Source organism: Melanerpes formicivorus, unplaced genomic scaffold (genome assembly GCF_026170545.1).
Source record: "Melanerpes formicivorus ecotype bairdi unplaced genomic scaffold, bMelFor1.0.p_v2 SCAF_20, whole genome shotgun sequence".
Taxonomy (NCBI): domain Eukaryota; kingdom Metazoa; phylum Chordata; class Aves; order Piciformes; family Picidae; genus Melanerpes; species Melanerpes formicivorus.
The window spans coordinates 13,239,181-13,263,730 of record NW_027142372.1 but is presented as its reverse complement, the minus strand read 5'-3'; the positions used below and the strand labels follow the sequence as shown (position 1 = coordinate 13,263,730).

General features: G+C 38.0%; 1 protein-coding gene across 2 annotated transcripts in view; it reads left to right on the top strand.

The window, feature by feature from the left end:
- CDH13 (cadherin 13) overlaps positions 1-24,550 on the top strand; it is a 517,521-nt gene that overhangs the window by 211,665 nt on the left and 281,306 nt on the right. For both annotated transcript variants that reach the window (XM_068150857.1, XM_068150856.1), the window contains exon 4: positions 6,943-7,059. In XM_068150857.1, coding sequence (XP_068006958.1) covers positions 6,943-7,059 — 117 coding nt within the window. The remainder of the gene's footprint in view (positions 1-6,942; positions 7,060-24,550) is intronic.

Genomic DNA, 24,550 nt, shown 5'->3' with positions numbered 1-24,550 from the left:
TACTCAAAGTGCTGAAGGGCTTTGGGCACCTTCACCAGTTTTGAATATATAAGAGCAATCTGGTTTTGTTTGCTTTGCAACCAGTGTAGGCACAGTAGAGATGGGGGAAATGGTATTTTTAATGATAATGAGTGATATGTTGTTAGTGTGTCCTGGTGAAGATGGAGGTATAAGGTCAGCCACTGCCTTTTTCCTTAAGCCTGTGTTTGCAGTGCTGTGTGACAGATGCAGTCAGAGCATCTTTGTTTGGTTGTGCAAAGGATACCTCATTATATTTGATGAGCAGTGTGGAGAAATATAAGATTTCCTAAAAGAGGGGGTGATTTGCACATGCTTCAAAATCAAAATAATACTCATTAGATGATGACAAGACAATTTTGGAATGATAATTCAAAGATAAAAAGGCACATGGCTGTCATTCTGTGTTACTCTCAGAACAGGTAACTCCCATGGTTAGTGTGTTCAAAAGGGAAGTTAATGGAACATAGTCATAGTATCATAGCATCAGTCAGGGTTGGAAGGGACCACAAGGATCATCTAGTTCCAACCCCCCTGCCATGGGCAGGGACACCCCACACTAGATCAGGCTGGCCAGAGCCTCATCCAGCCTGGTCTTAAACACCTTCAGGGATGGGGCCTCGACCACCTCCCTGGACAACCCATTCCAGGGCTTCTCCACTCTCATGGTAAAGAACTTCCTCCCCACATCCAGCCTGAATCTTTCCACCTCCAGCTTTATTCCATTCCCCCTAGTCCTATCACTACCTGAGATCCTGAGAAGTCCTTCCCGAGCCTTCCTGTAGGCCCCCTTCAGATACTGGAAGGCCACAATAAGGTCACCTCAGAGCCTTCTCTTTTCCAGACTGAACAGCCCCAGCTCCTTCAGTCTGTCTGTATTGGTCTCCTCTCCCTCATATCAGGTGATAGAATGAGTGGAAGTGGCTTGAAATTTTGCTAGAGGATTAAGTTGGATATTAGGAAAAATCTCCCCACCGAAAGGTGGTCAGGCTTTGGAACAGGCTGCCCAGGAAGGTGATGGAGTCACCATCCCTGCAGGTGTTCAAGAAATGTATGGACATGGCTCTTCAAGACATAATTTAATGGCCAGGGTGGTTTTAGGTTGATGGCTGAACTCCATGATCTTAGAGGTCTCTTTAAATTCAATTTTAAATTGTTAGTCCATTGTTGTCTTAGAAAAAGACATAGAATAAGGTAGATATAAAGATAAATGACACTTGTAGTTGAATAGAAACAGGACTTTTCCATCATAAAAGATACTGCAGAGGTTCAGGGCAATCATGGAATGTATCATTTCACAAACAAAAGTTAAGATTTGTCTCCATGATGGCTGACATTTTGTCACATATGCATTACAAAAATACTTTAGAATCAATTAGCATTAAAGTAGTAACAATTTACACATGATTGAATGATTCAAACAAGTATAACATTTTTCCTATTATATTCTTGATGTCTCAAAAGATGAAAGGGAGCTCCATCATAGAAAAAATACATATAGCATACATCCCTGAGTGTCATGTGAGTGGAGCTGTAGCCCAAGAGTCTGTGAAGTTAATGGGTATATCAGTTAGGCAAGATAGGGTTCTTCCTCTCTATTTAGATGACAATTATAACTAGAAATACCCAAGGTCATTAAATCAAGTTCCACCAGCAATTTCCATTACCCAGATGTAGCCAGCACCAGAACAAGAGGACACAGTCTCAGGCTGCACCAGGGGAAGTTCAGGCTGGAGGTCAGGAGGAAGTTTTACACAGAGAGAGTGATTGCCCATTGGAATGGACTGCCCGGGGAGGTGGTGGAGTCGCCGTCACTGGAGGTGTTCAGGAGGAGACTTGACAGGGTGCTTGGTTACATGGGTTAGTTGATTAGGTGGTGTTGGATGATAGGTTGGACGCGATGATCTTGAAAGTCTCTTCCAGCCTGGTCTATTCTATTCTATTCTATTCTATTCTATTCTATTCTATTCTATTCTATTCTATTCTATTCTATTCTATTCTATTCTATTCTATTCTATTCTATTCTATGTTATATCTGACTGTGATTCACTAGTCTGGAAGCTTACATGCTCTGAAATACCTGGTTCCCCTTAGCAAGCTAGGTTTTAGCTGGATTTGATGTTGCAAAGTACACACTATGATTTGTAGGATGCCATTTACAGGCACCAAATACAGATGACTGATGAGCAGATGTTTGTGCGTATGCCACTGACCTTTACAATTCTTAACTTTAATCATTCAGTTAATTATTTAAGCAGTTGCTCTTTAATTTACAAATAAAATTCCAGTGTATTTCTTAGATTTTTGTGTTATTAACAACATGAGAAAATATTTTTTGTGGTTTGGCATGGTTTAGAGACCACTAATTACCAATCTTGCTAATAACAACAATATTCCAAAGTCAGAAATGACATGCCTAGAGTAACTAAGCATTACAGCACAACTGTGAACTTTCAGCTGAGAATTAGATAAAAATGAGTCCAGAGAAGGGCAACAAAGTTGGTGAGGAGTTTGGAACACAAGCCCTATGAGGAGAGACTGAGGGAGCTGGGGTTGCTTAGCCTGGAGAAGAGGAGACTCAGGGATGACCTTACTGCTCTCTACAACTACCTGAAGGGAGGCTGTAGACAGGCAGAGGTTGGTCTCTTCTCCCAGGCAGCCAGCACCAGAGCAAGAGGACACAGTCTCAGGCTGCACCAGGGGAGGTTTAGGCTGGAGGTCAGGAGGAAGTTCTATGAAGAGAGAGTGATTGCCCATTGGAATGGGCTGCCCAGGGAGGTGGTGGAGTCACCATCATTGGAGGTGTTCATGAGGAGACTTGATGGGGTGCTTGGTGTGATGGCTTAGTTGTTTAGATGGGTTGGATTGGTTGATGGTTTGGACACAATGATCTTGAAGGTCTCTTCCAACCTGGTCTGGTCTGGTCTGGTCTGGTTCTATTCTATTCTATTCTATTCTATTCTATTCTATTCTATTCTATTCTATTCTATTCTATTCTATTCTATTCTATTCTATTCTATTCTATTCTATTCTATTCTATTCTATTCTTGATCCACAAGTGGCTTTAATTTTCAAGTCTTATGTAGTGATGTTACTTTGTAGGAAGGCTGATATACCCCTGAATACCACATCTCATTTGTTACAACAAACATCTGATTAATTTTGTTGTTTGGTTTTTCTGTGTCTCTGTGTGTGTTAGAAACTGACCTTATTTTACACTGTCAAGCTTAGTGTATGAAAGCAACTAAGTGACAAGAAACACATCCACTTTTCTGGTCACCACAGTGGATTAGAGATTGCCATTCCAGTGGTGCTTCTTACAATTATTTTGACAAATTGATATAGGTATTGAACCACCTTATTCCTGTGACCAGTTCTAATGACATTTTCTTTGCCAAGAGCAACAGTTCCTGCTGCCAGATAGAGACTAGGCCATTCATTCAAATGTTCAAGTACTGCAGTGATCCTGAGAAGCCCTGGTCGAAAGAAAGAAAACCAGAACAGAGTGGAGAGTTCTCAAAATATCTAGGGAAATTGCAGCTTGTATAGCCTCAAAGTTTGGGCAGACTGGAATCTTTCGATACAAGCCTAATGAAAATGCTGGAAAAATGATACTGCAGCTAAGTAGCAAAGAACCCAGATGGGTTTCTCTCCCACCGTTTTTGTTTAAAGTAAAATAAAATTCAGAAAACCAGCAACTTTTGTTTTTTACACTTTTTTTTTCCTTAAAGAAAGTCTATATTTATTATAATACCTATAAATATTATATTTTGTTGTGAATGGATATTTCTGGGGACGCACCTCAGGTTTCTGTTTGCTGTCCACCCTGCAAACGCCTGATTCCTGTCACACAAATGGTTATCTGGGGTCGTGGCTGCTGCAAGGATGTGGTAGGCGTTACAGACTTTGATCAGCTGTTTCCAGCAAAGATGATGGAAAGCTCTTTTGTGGTTTTGTGCTGTAATGCTAGCCTGATATTGTCAGAAAATTTGAAGCAAAATTACCAGCTCTAGCTGGAGTAATTTCCCATTCCTCAAGAACTGCTTCTTCAAGAAATTAAATTGGTAGATTCAGTAAGATTTATTATATGTGTAATTTGTCCATCCACGAATGAGAAACTTTTTAGTCTTTTAATTGTTGAATCAGGTGTTAAGTGCACATACAATTTTAGACTCTGTATTCTATTCCATTCTGGTCAAGGATCAAACCAACAGCTGCAGCTGCCTGCCATTAAGAAAAATATTCTTACTTTCCCCCCATCCTTTAAAATCAGGGAAATCATTACCATACCCACAAACAGCAGTGAATTAGGAAATGTGTCAGTGAAGTACCTTTTTTTCTTTTCTGGTTACCTGTATTCCACTGTGATGGTTTTGTCTACTCATTTAATCAGCCACCTTGCTGTTGGACAGCAGGGGATGATGGGAAAGAGAGAAATAATCTTGAAGAAATCATGATTTAAAACCCAGCATACTTAGGGAAGTGCTTGCATTTCAGTGCCCAATCTGCAGAAGAAGCAGATGTTTTTATTCCAAAGTCCTGCTCAGAGATCTAGACTTGGAAACCTTAGGTCTTAGCACCCTGTTATTTTCCTTTAGAATTTCTTAGTGAGTACAGTGGCAACTCATAGAATATAATTCATCTTTTTCTTCCATTTATTGTCCTTCTGGCAAAACATAAAGCATATCCTGCCACAAGAAAGTAATGAATTAATTGCTTATGGGTCCGTGGCTACCAAAATTGGGACATCTGGATATTGAACGCCTTGAAGTTCCTTTTACTTCTCAAACTGGCATAGAAAGTAGCATTAATTATTCAAGAACAGTTTGGACAGGGCTCTGAGCAACCTGATCTAGTTGAAAGAGATTGGACTAGATGACCTTTAAAAGCCCCTTCCAACCCAAACCATTCTATGATACAAAGAGATGTAAATCTGAATAAATGTCTTGCTCATTTCCCAGGAGCATGCATCTGGGAATTCTTCCTTACACTTCCATTAGCTTAAGGGCAACTATGAATGTAGGAGTTAGCAGAATTTAAATTGTCATCAGCTGAGTACTGCTGCTGCTGAGATACAGAACTGGTATTTCCTTCAAGACATACCGGTAGTCACTTTTACTCTCCTTAGAAATCTCACAGACACATGCCAGCTAAACTGTCTGCTGTGTTTACAGAGCAAGTGATTTTGAAAGCTTACTGCTCTCTGTATTTGCCTTTGGACAGAATTCAGCTCTTCCCTTTATATTTGATGTGTCAAATGTTTTTATCTTGAACTTTCAAGATAAAAACTTTCTCATGAATTCTTATTAAGGAAAATTCTTTTGGGGGAGGAATTGAAAGACAAAAATAGGGACCCAAGTAGCCTGCAGACTGAAAGAGAGAGAGGAATGGCAAAGCCTTTGGGAGAGATGGGAACTTGCTACTAGGGTGAACCTCAAAAAGTTATGAAAATTGGCAAAGTTATGGGGAGAGATTCTCTGCATGGTTTGCACTACTCTTGGACTTTATCATGCCTAAAGTGAACTGTTGAAGTTTCCATTGCTTCTGCCTGTTGTCAGATTTGAGAAGCGATGCCAAAGCTAGTAGAGGTAGGGTAACATTTTTGGTGATGATGGCCACATTAGATAGCAAGCACCTATGAAGATGTGGAGTTCTTGAGTGATGGATATCCAGATTGTGCCATCAAGAAAATTCATTCAGCTTTGGGGTTTTATAAAAATGCAGCTCTTGTTACATAATTAAGTGCCAGCTATTCAAACAACAGCATGGATGCCAGAGACTTAGGATTTTGGAGGTTCTAAAATGAGAGAGCAGAGCAAATTATTAGCTGTAGGATGCGACTGCCTTACGGGAATTAGGTATCTAATTCAACCTATGATGTCTCCTGTAAAGCTGTCATGATAACCTGGATAGATAGTAGAAATCTAAACCTTCTTTGGTTTCACACATCCCAACAGAGTACAAATTTGTGTGTTTATTTTGGGATTTTTTAAATTATCTTTTTTTTTTTTCCCAAAAGAGATCCAAGTCAAAGGGAGAGCTTTGGGAGATGGGGAGAAGCTGGTTTTGACATTGGGAGTAACTGTGCTAGGAGAGGAGAGTCTTAGAGAATGTAAGAGAAATCCATGGGAAACCGAATTCATTCAGAGACATCACTGAGAGGATCAGAGAACAAAAGGAGAGGGAAAGCTAAGCTGTGATGGGCAGAGTTTTCTAGGGGCCAGAGGCCACTGTGAAGAGTTCTCTGTACCTCATCAATACTGAATTGCCTGAAGCTCAGCTAGAACTAAATACTCCAGAAAATGCAGAAGAAAAAAGAAAAGCTTGTGTACAATCTGCTACTGCATTTTCCCTTCTGACATAGTAGCATGCAATTTTCTCTAAGAAATCGAAAATCCAAGTTACACCTGGGTTTTGGTCTCTACTTTTATTTTTAAGCTACATGTTTTTGGAGTTCATTCATGGGAACAGACTCAGAAAATTCAACTTCAAGTTCAGTTTGATTAAAAGCCTGGACTGAGAAGCGACCAGGTCTAGATGAAACTTGAGATGTGAGAATTATGTAGGACATTTAAAGTATGGCCTTTTACAGGTCTCATATAAGTAACTGAGGTAAGCCAGACCTTGTCTAAGGTTTATGATTTAAATAGTCATTGTCTTCGAACAGTAGACTCACTAGCTTAGGTTTAAAATCAGTCTATAGGAACACAAGATGAGTATGGCCTGTCTACTCTCGCTATAATGCATGCAGTAACCTGACAGATTTAAATAAATAGTTTGATACATTATCAGTCTTTGATGGAAAACGTAAGACGTAGAATCTGGTAGTTCTGCTAGTTGCAAAGATGCAGGGAATGGAAATAACAACTGAGCATTATTTAAAGTCATTGTAATTGATCCTTTTTTTTTTTTTTTATTTTTTAGGAGATCTTTAAGACAGAAGGCAACCTTGGAATTCCAAGACAAAAAAGGGCTATTTTGGCAACTCCAATACTAATTCCTGAAAATCAAAGACCACCGTTCCCCAGATCTGTTGGCAAGGTAAGTCAACAAGAGCTGGATCAAAATTTGATATTAAGTAAACTAGATACAAACTAGAACTGAACAGAGAAGATTGGTTCTGTCTATATTGTGTAGACAGATGAAAACGACTTTGCATTCATGGCAGACTTCAACAGCATACATGTGGGTAAAAAACATTAGCAGAGATGTGTGTGTTCATGCAGCTACTACATATGGTAGAGGTTGCTGCCTGGCTGTGGGTTAGACTGGCGCTGAAATCTAGGTTGGGCGTGTTATGAAGAGTTTCCTACTGCATAGTCTGGATTATGTTGTTTCTGTGATGTCTTTTTTAAAGATGTCTTTTGTTCATTCCTTAGTTCCTTTCTAGTCTTCAAAAACACCAAGTCTTTGCAAACCTCAGTTTTTCTTTATTTTTCCCCAAAGTTTGCCATAAAAATGGAAAGTTTCTCTAACATCCACAGACAGACGATTCTAACGGTCACTTTTCCAGGACTTCAGATGTACAGATGTGCATGCAAAATCATTAATTCAAAACTAGCAATCATTGTTCAAATACATCAGAAGTTGCACTTACATGAATACATTTTGCATCTCCTATGCATCACTCTGACTTTGATACGTGTGTAATTGACATCAGGGCCTATCCAGCTGTGGATTCCATCCCTAATTCCCCCCAATATGATTTCTAGAGCCCAATGTACAGCTTGAGGGCAGATTTTACTCTAGGATCAAGATGTAACTACTGGTGCTGGCTGGCTAATCACTTACTTTAACAATTAAGAAAGTTTATTTTGCTATTAGTAAAAAACAAAGGTTAATCTGGGAAGATTTAATTTTCTCTCCTCTCTTCCTCAACAATTTATACCAATTTCAAAAAGTTTGGTAAGTTTTCTCTGTATTTCTGAAGTATTTTTTTAATGTGCCCTAAAGTTTCTAAAGCCGTTCCTGAGCTTGTCCCTTCACATTTCAGGTTCCGACAATTAATGATCAGTAAAAATTTTTGGTGAATACATTACATTAATGATAAATAGCTGTACAGAGAGCAGAGAGATAATTAAAAAGGTTTCTTATACACAGATCTGTAGCATTTGGGGTTTTGTTGTTGTTGATTTATTTCTTGCTACCTGCTTCCTCTCCTGCTCATGAACAGTGAATTTTTGGAGCCGAAGTAGTCTGACTTGTCCTCTGCAATTGCCTTCATTAAGTACTTTTATTGGGTGTTTAGGATACAAGTCCTGGTAACAAGCTCTTTCAGCAAAATGAGATGAATCAGGTCCTATTTGTGTTTAAATGTTGTCCTGGCATCTTGTCATCTCGATTTGTTTTGTTCCTGAAATGCTAGTCAGGGATCACAAGATCATTATGTGGTGATGCACAAACATAAGCGTAAAAGCATCTGGCAGTCTGCTTTTCAAAGGCTTTGAAATACCTACCTTCAAATAATACTTTAATTATGACTACAAATGAGCAATACCTTGAAATACTGTGAACTGTCATCAATTTTAAAGTCTTTAAGTATAATTTGTTTTCAGTATAGTTCTAATTTAGGAATCCAGGCATGACTGTTTTGACCATAGTCTGTTGTAAATAGTAACACAGTGTATATGTGCCAAGTGAGAGAAAATGTGGAGATATTTAAAATAATGGAATGAAATATTCTAGGTCAACTGCAGTAATTTGCAACTGAATGCTTAACAAAACATAAATAAAAAGGTTTGATGCCTCAGATATACTGAGGGTAGAGAAGAAAGACTATTATTCTCTAACTAAAAATATCATAGAATTTATAGAATCAATAAAGTTGGAAGAGACCTTAAAGATCATCAAGTCACCCAGCACCTCATGACTACTAAACCATGGCACCAAGTGCTACATCCAATCCCCTCTTGAGCACCTCCAGGGATGGTGACTCCACCACCTTCCTGGGCAGCACATTCCAACAGCTAACAGCTCTCTCTGTGAAGAACTTTCTCCTCACCTCAAGCCTGAACTTCTCCTGGTGCAGCTTGAGACTGTGTCCCAGAACTTCATAAGAAAGGCCATGAAGTGCTCATATAAAATAGCCTGTACTAATCTAGAAAGCCTCAGACACCCAACTCATGCACTTGTTTCAGCTGTAGAAAAGATTGATCATCTTTCTCTAACTTTAGATGTTTATTGTGGACTTGGACTTAGCTTCATGAATTTGTAGAAGTTCATTTATTTGCCCACTTCTGTGAGGCACAAGGAACACATTTAATTCCTCTTTCACAATATGTTTGTGCTTATCTTCAGAAGTCTCAGTAGGACACTACATGGACTGATGAATTGCAGCCTCTGATGTGTGTGGATTTCTTTTGAACTTAAGCTTTGCTTTCTCTGCTCTCTTTTAATCACTGTGAAGGGACATTGCAGATGTATTTGGTAGCTGTGGTTTTTCTATATTGTTTTTCAGAAGAAAGAAAGGATGCAGACAATGGACAATTTGCATGTTATAATAGAGTTTTTAAGATGAGAAGCAAAGCAGATTCAGTATCAAACTTTTGTCATGTAACTGCCAGCAGCCAGGGCTGAGGTCTCGTTTAGGCGTGCTGTGATGGGTGCAGAAGAGTTTGTCTCATACCAGAGCGGTTTTCAGGGACTCACGCAACCCACACACCACTGTGAGCAGCATCCTTCTGAAATTCTCTTTGATGGACATTCCCACCCAAAACCTCTCTGAGACTTAGCTGTGGGGCAGTTCATATGTTATGTGGATATAGCAATAACCATAACAATGAAATAATGTAGGAACAAGGAACTCCAATACAACGTCTGTGGTGGTGTGGCATAACCATCTGTTTTCCTGTGTGAAAAGTAATCCCAACATTTATTTTGCTTTCATCTTTGTTACTGTAATGTTACCTTTTCTGCTATTGAAGAGGGTGAAACTTTGACTAAATGAAAAACAGTGTGGTGATTATTCCAGATATGACTAGTTCTGCTTGATACCATTGTGCAGTCTGCTTTGAATGTCCATGTAAAAGTTGGGGGTTCAGTCGCACCTTGACTGTGCTATTTTCCCTTTCACCTGCTTTAGCAAACTTCAACTGTAGTTTATTCCTCTGTCCTGATTGCCTCTTGGTTTCCAACCTATGCTTTGTTGCCTGGAAATGTACAAAGTTGGTTGGAAGTGGTTGCAGCATGACTGAACTGCTTATTAGCACTTAACTGGGAGCAGGACAGATCTGCAAAAATAGGAGAGCAGGGGGAGAACAATTAACTATGCTTTATACCTCAATTAGGTAAAAATAGCACTTAGAAAAGTGGGGATTTTAGGATACTTCATTAGTTAGGGTTGGTAATATAAATCAGGAAGGAGGCATTACAGTGGACAAGCGAAAAATAAAAAACAAACAGTTTTAATTAATTACAAAAATTCAGAATAGTATTTAGCTTAACGAGGAAATACATGTGTAGAGGCTGTTCTCAGTGCTGTTACTGACTTTCCAGAATACCCACTTAGGAATTAGATTGTTGCCTGTCCATTTGCACACCCTTCATTAGGGCATCTCTTAATTAAATGATTACCATAGGCATGCTGTGCTTGCTGGTAGAGGAATCTCACCTTTTAGTAGAATTTAAGACTTTGCATTTCAGCCTTCATTCCTGAGGGATCATAGTGAGGTTAAACTGTTTTAATGCGATCTCGGTGATATGGGCCTTTGTGACCAGATGGCCCAGGCTACAACTGTTGACTATCATCAGTGTGTTTTCTTTAGCTCCTGCTGATATAGCACAGGGATGTGATATTCAAGTTTTAGTCTCTCTCCATATGTTATTTTTCTGGTTTACTTGTCCATATCGAGTTGAATTAGGTACAAAACAGTGGGATGCAGGATTATTTTGTAACTGTGGTGATAGGTTATTCACCACTATGTTGTGGAAAAATTTTCTAAGACTAATGTAAAAGCGGTGGTTCTATGCAGCTGTTTGATGACACTATCCAGACACGCTTTAACTGTGGTAAACTGCATGATGGTACTTTTTCCAGTTTGATCCTTGCACTAATGCAGAGCTCAAAGTGCAGGAAAGTAATTACAGGGGTGGACAAGAAGTTCCATCGCTTCTTCCAGACAAAAGGAGAGAAGAGTGTCTACAAAGTGTATGTTTTAACACAAGCTGAAAGGATTTCCTATAGATTTTACTGATGGACATATGATGAATCCATGATGTTATTCTTCGATTTTAAGGAACTGTCCTTCATAACACTGAGTATTTTAGTTGTTGTCAAAAAATATCTGGAAACAGTAAGTGACTGGGTAAAAATTGCTACAACTTTTTATGCTCAGTGAAGGCCAGAAGGCAGAAAATATTACCCAGGAGACTTTGTAGGAAACTCCTGAATGAACCATTTTGGCCAGTAAGAAAGGCTGTGTGGGGTGGTGTGTGTCTTGTTGGTTTATTTGTTATGATTCTTCTCTATTCTTTTGCAAGGAGAGGACATTTATTGAGATATTTTACATCAGAAACTGTATATGATCCTCTTTTTTGGTGTTGGTTTGGTGCTGGCTGATGAACACCTGCTAAATGACAATTAGATAGCAAGATTGACCTAAACAGAAGCTCACGAGTAAAAGCAATGTAGGCTAGGAAACAGGTTAGACATCTTTGTGGAGGGTTCTTTTTTTTTTTCCCTTCTCTTCTCTTCTCTTTTCTCTTCTCTTCTCTTCTCTTCTCTTCTCTTCTCTTCTTCTCTTCTCTTCTCTTCTCTTCTCTTCTCTTCTCTTCTCTTCTCTTCTCTTCTCTTCTCTTCTCTTCTCTTCTCTTCTCTTCTTCTTCTCTTCTCTTCTCTTCTCTTCTCTTCTCTTCTCTTCTCTTCTCTTCTCTTCTCTTCTCTTCTCTTTCTCTTCTTCTCTCTTCTCTTCTCTTCTCTCTTCTCTTCTCTTCTCTCTTCTCTTCTCTTCTCTTCTCTTCTCTTCTCTTCTCTTCTCTTCTCTTTCTCTTCTCTTCTCCTTCTCTTCCTCCTTCTCTTCTCTTCTCTTCTCTCTCTTCTCTTCTCTTCTCTTCTCTTCTTCTCTTCTCTTCTCTTCTCGCTGAGCTGTGAATTTAAGCAAAAGAGAAAACACAGCTTGTTTGTTAATGCAACAATACAAAAACAAAAAAAAGAAAACAGGAGGAAACTGAAGAACTGAAGATCTCTGGATGGAAAAGCTGCTGGAGAGCTTATTATTTTTGAGTGGCTATCTGATTAAAGCTATTTATATATCATATATGCTTCACAAAAGAGAAGTGGTTAGCACTAAAGATGCAGCTGGAAAAAATGCCAAACTTCAGGCAAAAGTTTGAGAAGGTGGTGATAAAACTGTCAAGACAAATGATCATGATCTACTGGCCCATGAAGAGCATCTAAATGGAAGGATTGTAGACTAGAGAAGAACATGTCAAAGACAACAAATGAACAAGAACAGTGAAATAAAAGCTAATTAAAAAGTGCATTTGTTCTAGAACAAAATCTGAAGAGTGAGAGAGAGTCTCATGAGCAGACTAAAGAAGTGGTGGATGAGAAGGACCTAGCTAAGATGAGCAATCTGAGTCTGGAAGATAATGGTGCATCCTAACTGAGAACAGAATGATGTACACAACAGAGGAGACATACCTAAAAACCCTTTCCAGCACTGGAAGATCTGTGGAACACCTTACTGACAGTTAGTCTGAAGCTGAATTCTTGGTCTGAATCTTCATATCAGTGACTAAAAAATGATGCAGAATCAAGAGAATGTGTTTGTTACCGGTGGAACTAGAAGTAGGTGTGAGGTCTACATGAAAAATCCACTGGATTTGAAAAAAAAAAATTAAAAAAAATTCTTTAATATCCATTTGGTTGTTTCCAAATCATCACCACACCAAATCTAATGATCAGGCTGCTCCAAAGAGTGCTCAGAAAAGAGGAGATGGTCATTAGCAAGAGTCCAGACTGACTTATCTGAAAGGCAAGAGTATTTCAATGGCAGCTGAGAAAGTGGTACCAGCAGGGAGATGTTGGAATGACTGGCTCCTGGGAAGCATTCAGGGTATAGAGTAGATGGAATTACTCAGGTACAAAGTATTGTGGTTTCTTTGCATCAAAATCTGAGAGCGTTAGAGAACTATAATGTGTCTATTATTCCACACAGGAAAAGACACATCCCCAGATAAGGATATAGAAAACACAGGCAGCAAAGGAAGAGTGGTAGAAAGATGTAAAGAAAAGGGAAAATAATTATTAATTAATATCATTTATGCAATAATGACAGTCTTAATAAATAAAGCTCTTCCTAATCCATCAAGAAAGAAGATTTGGATTAGAGAAAAATCAAGTTTTGATAATGCTACAGTAAAAACTTTGGCAGAAATATATATGAGCTCAATTTGTTCAGCCTAGCGCAGTAAAAGTGTTTTCTGTAGATGCAAAGTGAGCGTAGTGATTTTAAGCAAAAGGAATAGACTGGCTTAATGACTAATGGCTATAAATTTTGGCATGAGATTAGAAGAAAAGTTTCTGTTCCCCAGAGAAAAGGAATTAATTTTCAAGAGATCTACTGAGGAGGGAATACAAAGTTTGATAAATACACACTCATAGTTGCATAATAAAGCCGCTTCTGATCCTGAAAGCACAGACACCTAGAGGCTTCCTGCTATTCTGTTGTTCTTGAAAATGAGTAAATACCCTGCTGAGCTGGACCTGAATGGACTGTTGGAGATGTCAGAGTTTAACAGCTGATCTGATTTGTGGCTGGCATGAAGGAATGGCACTCTTCTGACCTTCACGGAAAGATACCAACCTACATCAGCAATGAATGTAATGAAATGAAGAGCACTCCATTAAATGAGAGGGGTTTCAATGCAAGTACATGAATTATTAAGCTACAGCATATTTAATTTTCATTAAAGGATATGCATTTGATGTTCTAACAAATCATGAAGTGAAAAAAAGCACTTCAAATTTATCTCTTTTTTTTTTTTTCTGAAAGGTCTCTCTTCAAGATTTATTTTGTACAGAAAAATACTGATAGTCACACAAACAATTCCAGCAGAACACATCTGTTATCTCTTTAAACTAGCAGATTTATAATGGGCAGCCTTGTTAAAACACTCCTGTTTGTTTAAGATCTTTCAGAAGAATCACTCCTTCAGCAGCAGATGCCTTGGAAGACTGGCAAATAATAAGAAATTGCCATTATTTTTAATTGTTTGGTGTTGTTAATAAGAATAAAAGAATTTTTTGAACATCTGAGAATTACTTTCTAATCTAGTTACCATGGTTACAAGTTTGATGGAGAGATAAAGCAGACTCTATGGTAATAACAGAATTAAATTTTCTGCCCAATGCTGAAATATCCAGTACCTAATTTCCTGCTTCATAACACAATCATGCTAATGACCTTAAGGAATGCATGGAGCAGAAGAGATTTTATGTTCTAAAGCTGTTCAGCAAAGTTGCACTACAGTTTAAGAGCCACATTGTTTGTGTTAACTGATCTCCAGAAGTTGGGTAGTCTTAAACTGTAGTGCAGGATGAAGGTAGAAGAGAAGTCTCTCCCTGCCAGTAAACTACCTATGCAAAGTAAATAAGATGAAATAAACCCCTGGCAACTCATTTTTCATTGATGCACTAACTGAATTTTAGACTCAAGTTTAGGGAAAGTATTTTGGATTATTTTTCAGATGCAGTGGCTATTTCATCTGATGATGCCCAATGTCAGACACCTTTTCCATAATGTCTTCTCTCTTATTTTTTCTCTTTTTTACATGGGTAATTGTAGTTATCTTTGTAAAAATGAACCCAAAGAATCTCCCCAAACTCTGGGCCTGTTCAATTTCTCCAACCTAAATGAACCCAGGCTAGTGTTTAAGAATTACATGTAGAGCGTGATTCTGTACCTGGTCTGAGTGTATTATGAATGGAAAGCTGCATTGACCAGCAGCAAACAGAAATCCCCTTGTAGGGATGTGGAATAAGTTATTAACTTGCCATTCTCCAACTCAGTTCTCTGTCATTTTTAGCAAACTGTATTGATTTTTTTTATTATTACTTTCATCTTTGCAAACTTCTAAGGTAAAATCTTGAGTTGACTAATGGAAATGCTTCTGTTATCTACCTGGGCATTTCTGCCTTGGTTTAATTCCATTCTTGGAAAGAATCGCTTGTTACTGTGGCAGCTTGAAAAAACATATCTTCTTAACTGAATGTATAACTTTCAGGAAAATATTGATTTCTGTATTGTTAGTTGGGCCAAATATTACACAACATAGGCTCTAATTCTGTAGTCTCAGATTGGCAAAACAGGATGCTTTGATCCAGGGTTTCTGTTTGCTTAATACCCTTCATTGGTAGAATTTCCTCCTACACATTTACTTACAGTAACTCCTTCTTTGAAGCAGTATGACAAATGCAGCAGACTTAGCCTGATTTACAGTAGCAGTCTCCTGTGTTAATATATTACTATCAAGAAGAGGAGCTCTCTGAAATGCAGAAGTCAACAAAGAGAACATGACCACAGAGCTTCCTTTAAATCAATGAAGATATTTATTTGGTAGCTATGAATTGATTCAGATGCGATCTGTTATCTGAGTGTTATACCTTCTCTACCCCATCATTTTTCTGTTTCATTCCAAATCATTCCTTTGGTTTGTTATTATGCAAAATCAGTTGTTAGCAAGTGTAGAGTGTAATATAAAGCAGTGTCCAAATTATTGATATTTTAGGAAGAAAAATAACTTATCCCTGCCAATTTACAAACTGAATACTGTCATACTGTCAACTTCGGTACTTCCATTAATGAAAGACTTTAATCAAGGCATTTTGCAGACTGGACTGGCAACAAAAAATGATACTATTCACTGGGGCTTGTTAAAGTGGTATTAAGAAAAGATGGTTTGGCAGAGCATTTCCAGAAGGAAAATAATGTGTATTAAACGTGACTCCTCTGTAAGGTGGAGTAAAGAGATGGCACTCAGGGAATAATAGTAATTTTCTTTCTTCTGATTAACTCGTGGATCTTTTTAGTGATTACTAACTAATTTTAAACTTTCTGTGTTTGGATCATGGTTCTCATCATACATAGTGGATTCTTTTGAATTTTTTTTCTCATGCAATATTGAGTGATGTATAGTAACAGATCAATAGGCTAAGTGATGGAATATGACTCTAATATCTATAATGGAGGCTGTGATTTAACTCAAGAGATACTCTTCCTTCTCCTCTCTGAAACATCTTTTGCTCTTGTCTTAAGGAGAAAACTTTTTAGCCTTTCTGGTTAATAACCTATACCACTTAATTTGCAACACTGTTCATGGAATTCAGAAGTGAACTAGGTCATCTGTAGTCTGTATAGCAGAATCACAGAATAGTTGAGGTTGGAAAGGATTTCTGGAGGTTGTCTTGTCCATCCTCACTGTTCAAGCAGGGCTGTTTAAAGCCAGTTGCACAGAACTGTGTCTAAATGGCTTTTCGCTGTCTCCAACGTGGAATTCTTCACAACCTCTCTGGGCAACCTAAAATGCTCAGTCACTCACACTGGAAACAGATTTCCTGATATTCAGACAGAACCTTCTGTTTCAGTTTGCATTCAATGCTTCTTATTCCATTAGCTAGCACCACTGAAAACAGTCTGCACCAGCCCCAACTCCCAGAGTTGTGTCATCAGTAAACTTGTTGAGGATACAATCTGCCTCAACGTTCAGATCATTAGCAATGGTGTTAAACAGGAATGGACCCAATGTTGACATCAGGGCACACCTGATACTAGATTTCATGCTACCAGCTCTACAAACTTCCAGGGGTTCAGGTTGACCTTAATGGTCCTGCAGTTTGCTAGGTCCTTTGCATTCCCCTTTTTGAAGACAGGAGTGACATTTGCTTCCTTCCACTCTTTGGACACTTCTCCCATTTGCTGTGATCCACCAGATTATCAAATGTGGCCTTGCAAAGACAGCTCCCTTGGCATATGTGAATGCATCCCGTGAGGGGCCATGGACTTCTGTATGTCCAGTTTTACTTAAGCATACCCTAACCTGATCTCTTCCACTCAGTTACATCTTCCTAGCTTTGGATTGTTTCCTTCTGGTCGCTGAGATTCCTGGAAGCTGGTCTTGCTAGTAAAATGCGTTCCAGTGTTCTGTAATTAAAGTAGCAAGAGCATTGACTTTTAGTTTGGCCATTATATAGTTTACATTTTGTGAGGCTCTTTATGAATTCATGCTGATTATTGGAATTTATTTTTCTGGAAGTTAAATCCAGGAATTCTACCCTGTTTATATGCACATGCATGCTCAGAGATGTGTAATGGTGAATGAGAACAGGCTTGCACACACATAGCCAGACTTTCATGTACTCTCTTGGTCGATGCTATTGACTTGGTATGTGCTTTTCCTCCCATTTTAATCTATAAGATGCTGCTGTGAGTACATATTGCTTCTATTGAAAAGTCTCCCCATTTCATCTGCTCTTGTGTCAACAAGTATCAGTTGCATTGTTGTTCTTCCATATCTGATTTCCTGCCACCTTACTCTCTGTCTTACATTTCTGAGGAATAAATGAATATACAGCGGTGAATAACGTTAGTGCAGGTACCTATAGTCACCTATATATAGGAGAATAACATGAAATAAATATTTATATCACTTCTATCTAAGAATTGAAATGACTGTTAAAGTAGTTGCATAATTCTGCCAGCACATGGTTTTAGCAGTTTTGTTTAGCTGGAGCTGATGTTTAAGCTGTTTGTAAGACTGTCTTCACTACTCAGCACTGCCATGGAGTGGCAGCCTGGTAAGAAAATACTGAAATATTTTACTGTATCCTGGTACAATAATGTCTGAATTTAAGCATGTTGAAGCTAAGAGAAATTCCCCCCATCAAAGTGAGAAAGAACTTTTGATCAGGTCAGCCATCTTGGGACACGGTAGGGGGAAAAGGGACACTTGAAGCAAGCATGAACTAAGCTGATAATGTGCATATCAAGTTATAATTTATTTCACTATGTTTATAGGGAAAGTTATTAAAGCACATTTGGAAAACAGGATTTTCATTAAGGTTCAACTTCATCTCTTTTTCCAATATCACAAGTATTTTTTCACTACTTCATAAGTTTTACTTTTCCTTTATACAGGGCATGAATGGAAGTATTAAGCTTGCATTTCCAATTGAGCTTGCTGACAATGAGAATGAGAATGGATTTTGATAATAGCAACCTGTACAACAATGAAGTCCAGAAATTGAAAGTAGTAGTGATCCCTATAATCCAATAACATGTGTCTTAATATATATTGTACTTACTAGAATTGCAAAAAAAAAAGAAAGGGAGAAGTTTTGGATGTAGCTGAGTGTGGCTGCAACTTGAATTCAGGGGCTATACTAATGTAACAGAAATTCCTGTTCAAACTTGATTGACAATATATTGCAGGCATTTTCATGAGCAAGTGAAGTGACAGAGAGTGGCTCCTTACAAATACTAGTTTCCTGCAACAAACCCAGATCTTCTTATTTGTGTAATACCTCAAGTACAATGACCCTACATCATCCCACAGTGCCCTCAGCACTACTGATGTTATTTTCTCCTTTCTGGCATTTCAAAATGGGATAAAAGAGTGCACATCCTGGAGCTACAGCTAGCCTGACTGGGCAATGAATATACTTGTGCCAAATGGAAACTCTCTCTCAGTCTCTGCAGGTGTGAGTAGCTCTTTTCAATTTACATTGCTCTTATTTCCATGGAACTTATAGGAAATATGTGTCCTGGATTATTTTATTTTAATCTCTTTTATATATTGATTGGAACTACCCAATAGACTTCAAATTGCTCAGACAAGCACCATCACTTAAGTGGTGTTTTTTTTTGTTGGTTTGGTTGTTTGTTGGTTTTTTTTTAGGAGACCAAACTAAAGAAGCAGGTGTTTAACTTATAGCTTTGCCTCAACAGATTCTTTTTTTATGTGATAAACAAGCCTCTAAATGTCACTGAAGAAGCTGCTGTTCCCTGTAAGGTCAGAATAATGGTTAAATCAGGCATATTTAAAGAGCAAGGTCTGCAGTGGGGAGCTTGCTAATTATGTGAAGGAAAAACTATAAGGATCTATATGAATTTTATCACCAATAAAAATTAATGAACAATACAGAGCATACTGAAAGAGTGTAAATAGGAAAACATAATAAATCAACTTCCTCCATCATTACTCTGCTGTTGGGTTTTCTAATCTGAATTTGCTAAGGGTCAGTGGATCATGGAAATTAATTTGAATTAATAGAATCTCATATATGGGGAGACATACAGCACCCTTACTGAATTTTATTAATTATTTTATTGTGAGAATATTTGAGTATTTATTATTTAATATATTATCTCATTTAAAAAAATTATCATAATCATGATACAGTCAATAAGGCTTTTGAAGAAAAGTGCAATTATCTGTTAATGAGAAGTCTTAAAAAACAGGCATATTGTGTCCTTCAGGGAATGACTGATGAAGGACCCTCTTTGTAAGTAGTAGAAAACTGATTGCATTTCTTTTTCCCCAAGATTCCACAAAACCTGGTGATTTCAAACTCCTCAGATGAAAAAAAGATGCAGATGCAGTTCACTGCCAGCTGCTCTGAACATGATAGCTTCTCCATTTATCCTCCAGGTTTTTACCTTGTGAACAAGACAATAAGTTTTGACCACATTTTATTATGCTGAAATTTTCCCCATCCTGAGTGGCCTTTGAATTCTGGGAACAAGTTAAGAATATATTCACTCATCATTATTTACCTGTACATGTGTATGCATGTAATTTATAGCAAGATGAAGGCAGGTACAATGTATTCTAGTGCAGTATTTGCTTACAACAGAGGTAAGAGCAAAAATATTTACATCTTTTCATGTTCTTAAAAAAAATAAAATCTGAAAATCTTATTGGACTGTCAGAATTAGTTATATTTTCAGAAAGGAGACTGAAATTTTCCCATCAGCTTTTTAAATCAAAGACTAGAGGCAAAATACAGCTAGGCTGCCATATTTTGATCTTGAAGGTCTCTTCCAACCTGGTCTCGTCTCTTCTCCTCTTCTCTTCTCTCCTCTTCTCTTCTCTCCTCTTCTCTTCTCTTCTCTTCTCTTCTCTTCTCTTCTCTTCTCTTCTCTTCTCTTCTCTTCTCTTCTCTTCTCTTCTCTTCTCTTCTCTTCTCTTCTCTTCTCTTCTCTTCTCTTCTCTTCTCTTCTCTTCTCTTCTCTTCTCTCCCTCTCCCTCTCCCTCTCCCTCTCCCTCTCCCTCTCCCTCTCCCTCTCCCTCTCCCTCTCCCTCTCCCTCTCCCTCTCCCTCTCCCTCTCCCTCTCCCTCTCCCTCTCCCTCTCCCTCTCCCTCTCCCTCTCCCTCTCCCTCTCCCTCTCCCTCTCCCTCTCCCTCTCCCTCTCCCTCTCCCTCTCCCTCTCCCTCTCCCTCTCCCTCTCCCTCTCCCTCTCCCTCTCCCTCTCCCTCTCCCTCTCCCTCTCCCTCTCCCTCTCCTAATATCTCAAGGAAGGAGTCCCTGCTACTTTTACTTTTGTAACAAACCATGTGGACACTTATGCAGCAGCTTTCAAAGAGCCTATTGTGTTGAAGAACTAAGGAAATTATCTTATTGCAAATAACGTCACAACAAGATCTGGCATTAGTTTCAGTGACGTATTTAATGTCAGGAAATTAAGGGTTTCATAAATCTGTGTGATAAGCAAATAGCTGAAAAACAGTTAACATCAAGAATTCTACTTGCACTGGAATTTCAGAAAGATTGTGAAAGTGTTCTTCAAAACTGACAATCTTCCCTAAAAAGTGAACGTCCTATAGAATTGAAAGAATAGCCTGTAAACTACCAGTAAATTTTCTGAAGCATTTCTTAAACCCTTGTGTTCCCTACAAGGGATACTGTGTCATATTGCAGATGTTCTCAATGAAAGAAGGGGACAGAAGTCTGAAAGAGTATCTCAAACTGAAGTGTCAAAAGAAATGGGCGCAGAGCAAACCAGAGAAATTAATATTATAACATAGTAAAGATGAAATTTGAAAGGACCTCAAGCAGGGAATTGCTAAATTCTTAAGAGTGGCATGTATTGGCTCACATGCGTTGGCTTCTCTTGCACTGGAATGTCAGTGCCACATAATGCCCATCCTTCTGAAAAAGCACCTAAGGAAGCCTTGAAATGCATTAGAAACTGCAGCCTACTGAACCCTAGGTGACTCAGTCAAAGCCAAGCTGTAACAACCGCTGGAAGAGAGAAATGTTTGGATGATCATGAAGTGAATTATCAACATGACTCTTTTAGAGGGAGAGCATATCTCTAAATGTATTAAGATCTATGAAGGAACCAAAGGTGTAGATAAGTCTGTTCACTAAACCATACTTGAAGTTCTCTACTAAGAAGGAATGCCTTCTTTTGGCTAAAAAAATATTGAAACTTCATTGTGGAAATAGATTTTCATAGGGAAGGTTTTTACCAGTGGAATCTGCACAGCGATTTGTGATGTTTAACACAATAAAAAAATTACCTGAAAAATGAGACAGTGTGGTGACAAAGTTTGCAGATCATCCAAAATGATGCAAGAGAATGACAAATCATGAAAAGATTATAGTGTTGTAAAAAGATCTAACAATTCTGAGTGACTGAGTTTGTTGATAACTACAGGTTAATCATATATATAATTCAGGAGTTGTTCTGAAACCGTTGTTGAATTGGTCTCTGAAAAAGCCGATGCAGGCCTCAGCAGTTACCAGATGTCAGATAAAAAGTTGAATTTTGTGTTCTTTTTATGCCATTTAAAAAAGAATACAGTAGATTTAGAGAATCTTCAGAGAAGGCAAAAGTAGACAATCAGAGGTAAGAAATTAATAACAGGACTTGTCATACTGGAAAAGAAACAACTAAAGATGGATGTGATAGTGATCTGTGAAACTGCTGATGACACAGAGGAAACACCTGAAATAATTGATTTATTTTTAATTGGAAAAAAAAAATGTTTCTGTCAAGCATTGTGATACTCTAGTATTGTCCAAAGATCTAGGAGGCAAACTAAAGGGTATGATTCTGGTGGTTTGGGCTCTGGTGCTGGTAAAGGACAGTATCAGTCATCATTAAAAGGCAGAATATGGGGGCAGATGTATCCTGGGAGTGACCCACAACCATCAGTGCCTGGCTCATTTCTGAGTTGCAAAACATTTTTACTGTTCTTGGCAAAGAGAACAAACTGCAAAAAGATCTCAGGGTGACTGCACAAAAATTTCCCTTGCAGTTCTCTATGCCCACAAACCATCTCAGGTTTAAGCTTTCATTCTCCTAAATACAATATATATCATACAAATGTATCTGGAAAGTAAAGAGAAAGGGTGAGGAATGTCTGACTCATTATTTGTAGTCAAATATTGCTTTATTATTTATAGAGTCATTCTGCATTTCAAAAGCTTGTAGGCAATGCTAGAAAAAAAAACCAACCACCACACTTCTGAAAGCAGTGAGATTTGAGTTACTAAGGCCACATTTTTAGGGGAATTTAGGTGCCTCATTTCCTCCAGCACGGCAGTGTGCACACCAGTCAGAAAGTGGAGTTAAACAGTTATTTCTTCTGACATTTATGAGCCATTTAGGCACTTCCAGCTCTCCTATAATACAAAAAGAAATGTTAGAATGCCTGATTATTGAAATAGGTAGAAAAATAGAGTGGTCAAGAGGAAACTCTCTGTCTTCCACTGTACACCTTTCTGTGTAGGCCCCCCAAAAGTCTCTGGAGAACGTCTGTGTGGTCCTAGATATTGTGTAGTTCTTAGAAGACTCAGAAAAGTAGTCCCTTGTCTTTACTGTGACTTGAAGATAAGTCCTTTGGAGTAAAGAACTCTCTGCAATTTCATTTGTTTCCTTATTGCTATTCACATGTGTGATACCGGGCTGACATATAGTCTGCTTTCAGGTAAAACTCTTAACTCTGCAGAAGTCCTTGAGTCTCTTGAAGCTGGGCTTTTTAACTGAGAGATTTAAGGCTTCAGTTCTACTTCTTCCTCTACAAGGCACTAGAGAAGGGTTAGGATTTGGCAACTGAATTTTCTAATTTATTTTCTAGTTATATATATTTCCTGTTTCTCAAGGAAATAAATGGCAAAGAGATGCTATGTGCTATGAATGAGGAAACTAATACCTAGATTTCAGTATAACGTGGTCCTGTGGTAGGTAACAGAACTTAATTACAGAGAATATGCCTGATATCCATGAAATGCCATAGCACACCAGCAACTCTGAGTCAGTGTGTAGTAGACAGACATGTTCTGCTGTAAGATTATTCCATTCCTTTGGTTTGGTTTGTAAAAGACAACAGTGCAGGCAAATGACAGTGCAGTACTGAAACCTATGGCTGTAATGGGAATATATGCTTAGTCTGAACCCTATAAATTGAGGGGTTTGTAGGTTTACATTTCTGAACATAATGTTGCATTTAAATTACACTGCTCTCTAAATTTGGTTTAAGGCTGACATACTGTTATCAACCAAACATTTCTAAGGTACTCCAAAGTGCTTGATCTGGAGAAGTAGTCCTACCTGAGGAGAGATCTGTTTTCTTGCCTGTTGATTTCTTTGTCTGAAATTCAACTGAAGGATTTGTAATTCAAAAGACCTGACTGTTCTTCCTAAATATCAATTTCAAAATCAAGTCTGCTTTTCTTATTAGCTGGTAATCCTGGGTCTGTTTTAAGATCTTTCTGCATTCTAGACACAGAAACCGTAGCCATAGAGACACACATATTAAGGCGATTTTTATTATTAATGAAATTAGCAGACGAAATTGAACTGTTTTTCTAACTCCATGATGGTGGTGTTGACTGATTTCCAAAAAGTAAATACTTGCTAATACCATTATATGTTTTATTATTTTTATTTGAGCATGGTGAACATATGCCTGAAGCCTTAATTTTCAGTAAAAATTAAATAACAAAGTCTGATCCTGTGGAAATTAACTCGCTTCATTATCCTAAGTATTTGATTTAGATCAGTAAAATAGAAGAGAAAAAGACTTATTTTAAGTACATTGCTGAATTCTTTATGAAGATGAGTGCCCTCTTGTGCCTTCATCACTATAAGTGTTAGCACATTATTTCAGAGAATCTCCAAATATTTTGATTCTATTTTCATATGAGACTTGCTAATAATCCAGATAAGTCCAGACCTTTTTATTTTTTCCCCCAGAATAAGGCAAACATTCCATGGTTTTGGGTTTGGTTTGTGTTTTGGTTTTGTTGGTTATTTGTTTTTTTCCTTTGTTTAGTTGCTTGTTGTTTTGGAATGGAATGGAATGGAATGGAATGGAATGGAATGGAATGGAATGGAATGGAATGGAATGGAATGGAATGGAATAGAATAGAATAGAATAGAATAGAATAGAATAGAATAGAATAGAATAGAATAGAATAGAATAGAATAGAATAGAATAGAATAGAATAGAATCAACCAGGTTGGAAAATATCTTTTAGATCATCAAGTCCAACCTATCACCCAACACCACCTAACCAATTAAA